At 50.3% G+C, this 12,004-nt stretch overlaps 1 protein-coding gene across 3 annotated transcripts in view; it reads right to left on the reverse strand.

Annotated features, from left to right (window-relative positions):
* The window catches only part of SLC24A2 (solute carrier family 24 member 2), a 273,697-nt gene that overhangs the window by 7,593 nt on the left and 254,100 nt on the right, over positions 1-12,004 (reverse strand). For all 3 annotated transcript variants that reach the window (XM_045289183.1, XM_045289181.1, XM_045289182.1), the window contains 2 exons: positions 8,509-8,649; positions 341-430 (listed from right to left, as the gene is read on the reverse strand). In XM_045289183.1, the coding sequence (XP_045145118.1) occupies positions 341-430; positions 8,509-8,649 (231 nt within the window). The remainder of the gene's footprint in view (positions 1-340; positions 431-8,508; positions 8,650-12,004) is intronic.

A 12,004-nucleotide genomic window follows, 5' to 3' on the forward strand; every position in this document is an offset into this window, starting at 1 on the left:
GCTTTACACAATTGATGTGTGTATGGATTGTGATAAAGAGTTGTATGAGCCCCTAATAAAATGTTTAAAAATTTAAAAAAGTCCTGATTTTTGGAAAGTGCACGACAAGCTAGGGTATACAGTTTTCAGCTGCCATGTGGCTATTTTACCAGGATATGAGTTTTATCAATGGTGTCCCGCTTTACCAATGTTAAAATCTGGTCACCTTATCTAGGCTCTTGTATAACTTGCCTGTGTGGGACCCAATGCTGGTGTGACAATCTCTGAAAGTCCATGCATCGACTGACCACTTGGAAGCCAGAGGCCAAGCAGCCGGAGGGGTGTCGCCATTAGGTCTTACCTGGTGTGCCCACCAGACCATCAAGTAGGAGAACACCGCAATCCAGGAGATGGCGCCGAAGAACGTGATAGGAAAGAACTTCTTCATGGACTGCAAGAGAGCCAGGCACAGTTATTTAAAACCATTCATGTAGCTATTTCTCCTCCACTTCTCCCGCACTCTTGGTAGACTTGTGGTCATGTCTTGGGCTGCGATCCCCTGGTCCACAGTTCGAAACCCCCAGCAGCTCCGAGGGAGAAAGAATGGGATTTCTTCTCTCGTACACAGCTACTGTCTCAGAAACCCACAGGGGCTGACTACGAGTCAACATCGACTCGATAGCCGTGAGAGTTTGTCGGACCTGCCCATCAAAACACGCTCCATGCTGCCCCTGGGTCAAGCTGGGACAATGAGTCTCCCTGGGGAATATGAACATGGTTGGTCTGGAATCACCACAAAGCTGGCTCCCTAAGGTGGAGGTCTCTCGAAGGGAAGGCCTGCGAGTCCCTACTGCTAGGTTCTCAGATTCCCCTTCCATCTGCTCCTCATGCCGGGTTTTCTCTCCTTCTCTTGCTCTCTTGCCTTGTGCTCAAGTTCATTAGAATCAGGTTCTGTTGCTCGCCCCCCACGTATCCTGAAATGACACATGCCAGAAAACCCATGGGATCGATTACATTCAGCAGTAACCAAGAAGGCTCATAGGCTTAAAAATAAATTGGCTGCTTTTACAACCGTCTCTAGATTCACGAGTCCTAGCAGCCTAGTGGACGCTTGAACCGCACATGTTGGCCAAGGCAGAGGGGCCCCATCACCCTGATCTCCACGGGGTGGCAGAGAGGATGATTGTCTATGTCCTCCATCCTTAACGAGATTATATCCAATTCTGCTTGGAGCACTGGGAGTAAGTGCAAGCTCAGGCCGACGGGTCTAGCACATAGGGAGTTTTCTTCCAAGATCAGCCCAAACCACTCTTAAAGTGCAGTGCTTCTTACCTGACCCCGTTAAGGTAAGCCCAGGCTTGCACAGCAGTGGCATTCTGGGATGTCATTTTTTAGCAAATAGGGGTCCTTTAAAACATGCTCAGGCAGCAGAAGGCTGTCCGAGAGCCTCTCACTATTATTGTCAAATGCTTTTGACGGCGAAACTCTCCACACTGAGAAGCAAGCTCCTTTCTGCCTTGATAATGCCATCCAATTTTGTCCAGAGAAATGGCTCCTGGAGTCGGGTTGGGGGGAAGCTCTCTCAATTTTCGGAAGGGCTGGCCTTGGGCAGTCATGTGGAACCCTTTGTGCCTTGGCTTTTGAGAGCTTCATTCAAAGGGAAAGAGATGCGTCCACAGTAACCTTTTGAAGATCTAGAATGAGGGGCACGATCAACACGGCCTCTATCCGTCCACACCAGGCGTGTGTTCTTGTTACTAATTTCAATACATGCTTTTGTTCTCACTCCCGCGGTTCTGTTAAGTTTCACAATAACCATTTTCTCTTTCAACAATTGCTGCATTTTTGGGGGGGCTTGGGGGAAGAGTCCATTCATTAGCAGGGGTGCCTGAGGATCGAGTGGGCATGCTGAAATTGGGGGAGGGCAGCAGGCCACAGGGAGAAGCCAAAACCTCGCTCTGAAATGCCGTCTCCATCCTTCTACTCTCTAAAATACAAACAAGCCCCTTCTCCCCCAAACAAAAACCAGCTGTTGGGGGGTCACCTTTGACTCACGGTGTCACCATGTGTACGGGGGTAGACCTGTGCTCCACAGGGTTTCAGTGGTAGACCCCCCCCACCCCAGTGATAGATGGTCAGACTTTTATTCGGAGGGAACTCCCAGTTAGCAGCCAAGCAAGGACCCCATTCGAGGGGAGACACTGTGCCCAAAGAGCTGGACCTTCATACCTGAAAGCAAATGCCTGCAATGCAGGGAGTTCAGCTGGATGCTGGAGAAGAAATTCTACAAGCCTTGGAATCACCAGTGCTAAGAGATCAGATCTAAGTTTTTCAGGCATTTAGCTGGTTAGAGTTTCTGTCTCCATGCCCCCCAACCTTGCCACTGTTTCAGGGTGCTAACTGATGGCAAGGACTTGGTGTCCCAAAGCTATGCTCTGCTGGAGTCCCTGGGTGGCACCCAGGTCATAAGCTCAGCTACTCAACGAGATGTGGAAGGCTTAAGTCCACCCAGAAGTGCCTCCAGAAAAAGGCCACCCCTCCATTGCCCCCAGACTAAAAAATAAAACATAAATCAGTCACTGAAAAACGCCCTGGAGCCCAGTTCTCCTTTGACACACACAAGTCACCATGAGTCAAAGTTGACTGACAACCATCGTTATTGGTCTCTGCGCTCTGTGATGGATGTGAGAAGGTGTGGGGCCACCCAGCCATCTGAGCAGCAGCCAGTTTGTTCCAATCCACTCTGACTGTTCCAGGAAGCAGTGGAGAGTGGTAGGCATTGGCTGTGGCAGGCTTAGGCTGGGATGCCCTCTTGCAGAGGTGTCCTTTCACGGGGATGCCTCTCCTTCCAGGTTCGTTCATTTACTACATGTGGCATCGACTGTGACATTTTGTACCTTTGCATGTCTGTGTGTTGAGGTAATGCCACACTTCAGATGCAAATCCCTAGAAAATATTTTCTATCTGAAAAATAGCATCACTGAGCTATAGAATAGGGTGAGTCAAAAGATAGAAAGGCAGGAACCAGAACTAAGACAGTCATGGAGTGATAATCAAATGCACACGTTAGCGATCATGTCTCTAATTCCAATTTGAGCCTCATGAGTCTGAATCAAGGAGCCAATTAGTAATACATGGGCATTTGACTGCATCTCACATATTAAGGGCTCAATAAAAAGGTTGAAAACTAGTTTTCTTTGTTAATTGTCAAGGTCTTAATCCTACATGAGGGTCAGGAAGAAGCCGAGCACCTGCTCTGTATGCAAATCTTGAACGAAAGATGAAATTCAAACCCAGGTCTGCCTGACTGTACATCATGTAACCTAACAACTCAGTTAGACTGATTTGTTCCTTAAAATACCTGGGCAATAATGCTCGGATATTTCCAGTCACAGGCACAATGATCAGTGTCATTATACTTCCATGCTCTGCTCTGACTGTCAGAAATGGAAGACATCGTGAGGGAAACAGAGGCAAGCATCCCAGCTGTACAGCCACACCCGGCCTTCCTCATCCTTCCTGCTTGGAACAATCAACTCTTTTCACATCAGGAGTTAAATTCAGGGTCTCCCCACTGTCAGACCACCTTACCACTTCCAACCTCACAGCCCCCACCAAAGAAGCCCATCTTCCTTACCTTCTTTCTGAGACTCTTAATTTGAACACCAGGGCCTCGTTCCAGCCATGGCTGCCCACTAGCCACTGTACTAGTTATTTCATTCCCAGCATCATCAGAAAGAAAAATCATGCAATTTGTGGTTCAAAAGGGTGGCTCACCCTGAGATCTGCTGGGAGAGGCCTGATATTACTTAGTAGACAAGCACGCCATGTGGTCCATGGGCCAGCCATTTTACTCCCCATGGAATGGTTTACTTGTGTTATTTGATGGTGAACGTTCTCATTAGAAAGCTTTCGGAACACCAGCGTGGTATTTGCTTGTCTTGAAAAAGTTGCTGGTTGTGCAAACTGGGTGTATCCTAAACCGGTTCAAATCCAACAAATGTTCACTGTGCAAGGCTTTGGGGCATTCCTATTTTGTCAATTTTCCAAAGCGACTTGAGAGAGGAATGGTGCAGTTTCTGGGCTGCTAGGACCTGGAGCTAGATCGTTGCCCACCAATGAGCCCCGACGCACCTTTATGCAAATGATTCTATCTCTCTGCAGCTCCATTCTGTAACTGTAAAAGGGGGGCATGACAACAGCTCGTGGTTCCGGGAAGTTGACATTCACTAGGCGTCTAGCAAAGTGCTCAGCCCATCAGTGCTCAATTGAGAACAGCAGCTTTTGCTCAGGAGTCACTAGGCAGCGCACCAATTAAGCACTTGGCTCTTAATCAAAAGGTTGGTGGTTTGAATCCACCAGCTGCTCTGCAGGAGAACGATAAGGTATTAGGCTTCGATGAAGATTACAGCCTTGGAAACCATAAGGGGCAGATTTACTCTGTCCTAGAGGGTCACTGAGTTGGAATAGACTTGGTGGCCACGTGTTTGTTTTAGGTTTAGTCTGCTTAAGACAGCCATGCACTCAAACATGCTAATGCCCATGTAGGTAGCGCAGAGCTGGGCCATGAGTTGGAATTGGCAACTGACAACCACAAGGTTTGCTGTCCCACTGAGCCAGCCCCACCTCTGCCAACCATCCCGCAGCCATCTGAGTGAGCCCCGCGGGCCAGTAGAAGAACCATCTGGCTGAGTCCAGCCCCAATTGCTGATGCCCTCAAAAATGCTCTTGTTGTAAGTCAGTGAGTTTTGGGGTAGTATGTTACACCACGTAAGACATATAATGCCAGATCAAACGTAATGAAACGATTCTCGGTTACGCTTCATCAGGAAGCCACCTATGGACTTTTGTATTGGCTGGAATGGTCTTCTTCATTTTGCATTGGCAAAGGATGAACGCAGAATTGATCTTCCAAACTAGAATGCTTTCCGAGCAAGCTGGCACCAGGCTAGGCAAACTGGCATGCACGGTCATCTTACATAGCAGCTACCAGCTGCTCGGTGAGAGAAAGATGGGGCTGTCTACTCCCAGCAAGAGGCGCAGTCTCAGAGACCTCCTGGGGCGGTTCCACCCTGTCCTAGAGTGTCGTTGTGAGTCGCCATTGACTCGATGGCAGGTTTGTTGTTGTGGCTGAGCTTCTTGATGGTTCTCTCTTCATTTCTATTTTCTTTAATCCTAACATACCACCGCGGATGCAGAATTTCCAACACCCAGGGTTGAGACGTGCCTTTCCCCAGGTTGTCCAGCCCCAGGGTGGTGAGGGAAGAACCACACTGAATTCTGTGGAAGAGTGAAAATGCTCTGGAATATGGAGACTTGGGTTCAAGGCAATCTTCTGTCACTAATATACCTGTTTAATTTTGCCCTGTAGTTACACAAAAATACGGAAAACAGCAACCACCCAAACTCATTGCCACGGAATCAATTCTGACCCATAGTGACCTCACAGGACAGAGTAGAACTGCCTCTTCAGGGTTTCCAAGGTTGTCGGTCTTTAGGGAGCAGAAAGCTTCACCTTTCTGCCCTCACAGCACCTGGTGGCTTTGAACCGCTGACCTGGTGGTTAGCATCTCAACACAAAATCACCTATGCCACTAGAACTTCTTGCAGAAATACGACATATGACACAGGACATAACCACCTATGAGGGAGTTTCAAAAAGTTCATGGAAGAGTGGAGTGAAAAGATAAAGGAATTTTTCCACGAGCTTTTTGAAGCTACCTTGTATGTGGGTATTTCCTTTACTACATGTAGAACTACTTGAAGAGAGACATGCTGAGTTCTGTGGCTTCGTACGTCTCAAGGGCCCCTAGCACAATGCTTGGCATGTAATACGTGCTCGATAAATATTTGCTGAGGAATTTGCAAAACTACCACCTGGGAGTTGGTTTGGAATCTCTGCTTGGACTAGTTCATGGTATACTCAGGAAAGGACAAACACATCCAGTCCAGCAGGGGTGGTGTCTGCGGGCAGCAGTGCAGGGCGAGTCAGGGGCACTTCTAGCTTATGCTCCAGGGCCAGGGGCTTACAGGTGCACTGTCTAGTGAATGGGCAAGGAGGCAATGGTCCTACAGAGGAGACCACCATAACCAGCTCTGTCTTCCCGCTTCGCACTTCTCCGGAGAGAAACATCAGCCGGAGTGGCGCTCAGTGAGTTTGTTTTCAGGAGCTCTTGGTTGGGAACCTTCGGTCTTCCCGTTGATCTTTCCAACTTTCCCTCCTGGACCTCTCCACTCAGCTGCCCAAGAGGATGTGCACTTTGCTAGCCCTTGGATTAAGTCCTACCCAACTCTGATAGGCCTGGGCTTTGAGTTCCTGGCCTCTTCCTCCCATTCCTGCACGTTACCTGGATCACTGTCCGTGGCTTCCCCGAAACCTACAGCCACATTACTGGATGTGAGATTTTCCTCCCATAGCTTTTCTGAAATGTTCTCTCTCTGTCTTTCCCTCTCTCTGTCTGTGTCTCTCTCTCTCTGCATTGCTTTGCTATTTAGCCTAATTTTTTGCTTAGTCTAAGGAAGATAAGCTGGGAGGCAGATGTGGTTTTCTGAATCCCTGCACGGTGTGGCCCAGGGTAGAGGAGGGTTGACTGACTAATAAGAGGAGGTCGACACGCAGCCACAGACAGGGATCCAGATAATGTTAGTTCAAGGGCTAGCAAAGGGCTCTTGAGTTGAGAAACCGACTGCATCTTGGATAGAGAAGCCTAGATGTTGCTTGAATGAGGCTAACTGGTTGCGTGCATCCTTTACGTAGACCTCCAATGCTGAGGTTCCTAAACAAGGGGGCTCTTTCCTAGCCTGCTCTTGACAAGGCACTGCTCTCTCCCAGACTGGCTTGTTTCCAGGCCAGGCCAATGGGACACCTGTTTATTCAGTCTTTTTCCATTGAGGAAAGTGGGATCATCCAGGGATTTGTGAAGATTTGGGAATTAAGTGAAACGTTACCACGTTATTCAATCCCAAATACTGACAGAAATGAGTTTTCAGGTATCTACTTTCAGGCAGCATGGGCCATGGGAAGGAGCCCACGCTGTGCCGTGTCAGCCCTGCATCTGAAACCTCAACTCTGTGCCCTGACAAATGACCAAACGGAGTCTGCTCCCTTTGTCGTGCTTACGGCTCTCTGTACCTGTGCTACCAATCATTTCTACCTTAGGCATTTGCTGACATACAGCTTACAGGAATTACCCGGGGGAGAGTCGGATGCATACTGCATGTACATTCCTGCTGGCTGTGTACGTCATGTCTGCCCATAGTAAAAAGGTGCGCTGACTCTGCTCTTTCATTAATTCTTTCATTTCCTGAGGCAACGGCCCATGAACTCCACTGAGCAGCACTTTTGATTTGGTCTAAATTTAGGCTGTCGTTTGCTCTTCATAGGCTGGGTCTGTGCCCATAGCATCCAGTATGTGGTCATGGTGGATAATCATATCCGTTATAATGACGATGAACCAAACCGGAAGAACAAGCGCAAACATGAGAAGCATTTGCATGACACGAACCTAGCTCTTCAAATTAACTTCTGGCTTGAATAACTGATCCAGGAACTTGGCTACAAGAATGTTCAACAACAAAAAGCAGTTGGCCTCCTCCTGCCTCTCCCCATTCCTCTTTCCAGAGACAATCACAATGGTGGTTTCCAAACCTGGTTGGGAATCTCTTGATACTTCTATCATCAAGAGTGTCATCTACTCCGGGAGATGGATACCTGTTAGGTGAACTTTTGGTCTCCTCTCTTTGACTCAGCATGGCTGTAGGACTGCTTTGGCCAGTCGAGTTGGGGGGAAGGGGCTCCACGTGGCTTCTGAGAATAGGTCGTTGATGACCAGGCCGTTTCTTCATTTGACAGTCCCTTCCCTGTCCCTGCTCACACAAACAGAAGCAGACGGTGTGCACTGCTGAGCACTGCTCTTTGTGTGTGTGTGTGCGTGCAAGAAAGCTTTATATACAAGAGCAATTCAATATTGAGAAAACATCCCAGCCCAGTTCAGATTAAGTCCCTAAATCCGATATTAGCCCATATGTCCGATATCAATCTATAAGTTCCTCTTCAGTCTCACGCAATGCTTGTAACGACACTGAATGCAGGAAGATCACTGGCCAGGGGGCTGGAAAGTCTTGTGGATTCAGCAGTGGTCTAGACATCTCAGCGCTGGTGGGGGTCTCCACGTGGCTCCTCCGGCTTCAGGGCTCTCGCTGCCGTCAACATCGCCCCGTGGGTCTTGTCAGTAGAGAATATCCCAGGGAGTGAGTGTGTGTCCTGTCTCCGGGGAACTATTTATCTCCTGAGCGTCTCCAAAGGAGGTGATCAGGTGCGACCTGATTGACAAACTAAACTCCACTCGTTCACTCAAAAGTCTCAGATCGACAACAGATTATGTAACCACCACACTCCTTTTCAGGGGGACTGAATTTTGTTTTGTTCTGCTTTGATAGAAACAACAGGTTCCCATACTGCCAGGGAGCAAGCAAGGCGCGCTGCTCTTAGTACAGCAAACCTACTTTAGGAAGAAAGGCCGTACTCACAGGTTTGCGAACATCCGGTAGGGTGATCCAGAGAGGGAACACGATGGGGAGGACGATCAGGAACGTGACTTGCTTGCGGGGGTTGGTGGGCCAGGCCAGGCTCAGTGGCTGGTCATCCTCCTCCTCCACTGCCTCCGTGGTCTGTGACAAAAACAAGGGGCAGCAAACCAGGTGAACAACAACGAGGTGCACTGGACACAATCGACAAAGCAACAGAGTGAAAAGCGCTGGGCTTCACCACAGCCACTTCCCCCAGGAACTCCGATTTGTGTTCTGGTCTGACAGAGGACCCCGACTGTTTGCCCCAGAAGCAAGCCAAGGCACTTGGGAGCCCGTTCAGAACTGCCTTTTCTCTCTGGAACATTCTTGAATGTCTCACTTGTCTCAACCAGTTGTTCAATTAGAATGGCCTAAGGCACGGAGAGTGAGCTTTTGATGAGGACTTGCTCGGCAGAGCAGAAGACTCCAGTCATTGAACAAGTCCCCCACCCCAATCCATGCCCTGGCTTCCCTTCCCACTCAGGATGAAACTCTGGGATTCCTGCATCCGGGGGGAGGGAGTCTGAGCGGACCAACGACCCTAGGGGCCCAAGGAGAGAACGCCATCACCTCACTCCTGGATGACCCAGCAACTGCGAGCTGCTGACCTGCGGAACCCCTCTGTCCATTCGAAACCATTTTGCCTGCAAACCGAGGCTTAGGCACATCCCTGCCTCCATCTGCCGCCAGCCGCAGGTGGAGAAAGGGGGTCAGACACATTGCTGGTCGGTGGGTCTCATCGGCGCAGGGCCAGGGGTCAGGGTGTCAACGTGGGTGCATTCCACTTGGCAGGGAGAGGCGGGTGTGGACATGGCTCCGAGGCCCTCAAGCTGGCCAACACAGGAGGGTCTGGGGCTGGAGGATGGCCATTACCTCTCCGAGGGGCCCTCCAGTCGCCCAAACAGTCCCGCGGGACAGCAGCAGTCACCCCCGCCCCTGCTTGTGGGGAGGAAAAGCGCAGCAGCGGGCCAGGCATCAGATCTAAAAATACCACCAGGCGCGTTTCCGCGGCTGCATCCTTCTGAGACCGTATAAATAACAGCGCGGGCCTCACGAAGTGCCAGCCCCCCTGTGGCTCTCTCGCTTCCAGCCTGCTCATTATTTCCGGCAGCGGACGCTGACCCCCCCCACCCCACCCTGAGGTGACAGAAGGGGCAGGCTCAGGCTGGTGGAGGTCAAAAAGGACTCAGTAGAGGTCAGGCAGGAGTCTCGCCTGCTAATGGAAAGGTGGGTGGTAGAACCCACCGGGGAGGGGGGGGGGTCCCAAAGCAAAGAGGTGACAGTCTGCTCCCTCCGAGATCTCAGTCTAAGAAACTCGATGGGGCCAAGTCTACTCGGTCAGAGGCACACAGCAAGAACGACCAGTCAGCCACCCTTGAACTCTGCAAAGTAAGAAAGGAATCCTACACTTGGCTGGCAAAGGTTGGTAACATCAGTTCTTCCTCCTCGGGGCTGTGCACGTGGCTGTGGATGAGAGGGTCTGTAAGCAACGAATGAGGGAGTTAGGGGGGTCGGGGGTGGGGTGGGGTGCTCTCTGTCGTCCTGGAGTTCATTCCGACGCGGGCAGCCCCACCGTGGCACTTGCTTGACCCTGATCCCAAGGGGAGCACATTGCCAACCTTTGCCTCCCGGAAATGCCTGAGCGGATTCCAAGCACCAACCGTGAGGTTCTGGTCCATCAGAAATAGGGCCATCTGGGGACCTAGGGGAGTACATACTGGGCAGAATTGGGGAGTTGGTCATGCTTATTTGGGTTCCTGGATCCCCATTCCACCCATTCCTCCACTCCTCACCCTCAGCCAGGTAGCCTATGAACCCATGCTCTCTGTTCCCCATCCTGGGGGACTCGGCCCGGGGGGACGTTGGAGCTTGTGCCACCCCTCCCCCACTCTATCCCCTAGAAAACTCCCATTTCTCTTAGGAGCCATTTCTGCTCCTCTGAGATAGAGCAGATGTGGCTACTCTGGCCTGGCCAGACTCCCAAGGATTCCGCCGGGGTTGTGAGGGAGCTCAGTGTCTCAGTGTTGGGGAAGCCAGTGAGGGTCCAGGAGACACACATGCTTACTGTTCCCTACCAGCTACCCAAAGGAATGACACCCCCCCCCCACCCCAACCCACTGGCCCACTCTGTAGATGCCACTGAAATGGGGAGAATAGAAGCATGGCACTGTCTCCGTGAAGTACCCCATCTCCTACAAGGCAGGCAGTGGGACCCCAGCAGTGGATCCGCCTTCCTGAAGGTCCTCAGGCTGATTGGAAGAGACCCACAAGGCTTGCCATGCATCTAGAAACTGCCCCCCTCACACTTGCAAACCCCACTGCCATCCACAATCTAGCAACATCCCTAGAAACGTCCCTATGGACCTTTTATTATTTTATTTTTGAGCAAAAACTAAAGCAACTCTTTATGACTCATATAATTTTAATGACACCCACAGATGGTGACATTTCATCAATAACCCTCTGCTTATAACCTACGGATTAGCTCCTTTCTCCATCTGCCAAAGCCACCAGGCAGGCAGCGCTACTAGCAAAGAGCAGAAAATAATTGTCTGTTTAGATGCATAAGCTCCAAACACTCTTCTGTCCAATGCAAACAATTAGCTATTTTGTACAGCTTCCAAGAGCTTCATGTGCACTGGCCGTTGCTAGGGCAGAGAGGAGAGGAGGCTGTCTTTCAGGCAGTGCAAACAGTGCTCTCCATGTGGACTTCACAGCCTCTTGGGAGATCAGGTCTTGGGACAGGAGCCCAGAATCCTGGGGTGGATTCAAGAGGTGTCCCGGGCACCAGGCTGCGAGGAGATTTTAGGGGAAATTCTCTTTGTCCGCTTGCCAAGTGAAATCTCACTCTGGTTCAATGGACGACAGCTTGCAAGCTGGTTAGAGAAGTGGGGAAGACAATGTCTTTCCAAGTCTAGGCCCCGTTTGCCTTTGTCCAGGCTGGGGCTGATGGCTCCTTCATCAGTCTCAACCCTAAGGGGGGTGGGGGAGAGGCGGGCTGGTGGTATCAAATTGCTGACCTTGGGATTAACAGCCCCACGTGTAAACACTACGTCACCATGGCTCCTTTTGAGCTTCCCAAATTGTGTAAAATGAGGGTCAGTCATTATTGGTTCGAATTCCTATAGTTTCTGGTTCAGTGGTAAGGTTTTTGCTTTCCCTTTGGGAGATCTGGGTTTGATTCCCAGTCAATGCACCTCGTGTCCGGCCACCACCCTACTTTGAAAGTATCTGTGCAACTTCCAGAATGTCTAGATAGCAGAGACTCAGAACCCTGAGTCCTAGTCTGCTCAAATGGATTCCATAAGCCTTAGCATTGCAAGCATTCACGGAGCAGCTCTTAGGTACAAACCACTGTGCTAATTTCTACAACTCTTGCTTTCAGAGAGGCAGAATAAATGGTGCCAGAGAATTTACTATTTATGCCATTACATGGAAGCTGTCTGGAAATATGGCA

The sequence above is a fragment of the Echinops telfairi genome, unplaced genomic scaffold (genome assembly GCF_000313985.2).
Source record: "Echinops telfairi isolate 266 unplaced genomic scaffold, ASM31398v2 ScPeMD7_25;HRSCAF=90, whole genome shotgun sequence".
Lineage (NCBI taxonomy): Eukaryota > Metazoa > Chordata > Mammalia > Afrosoricida > Tenrecidae > Echinops > Echinops telfairi.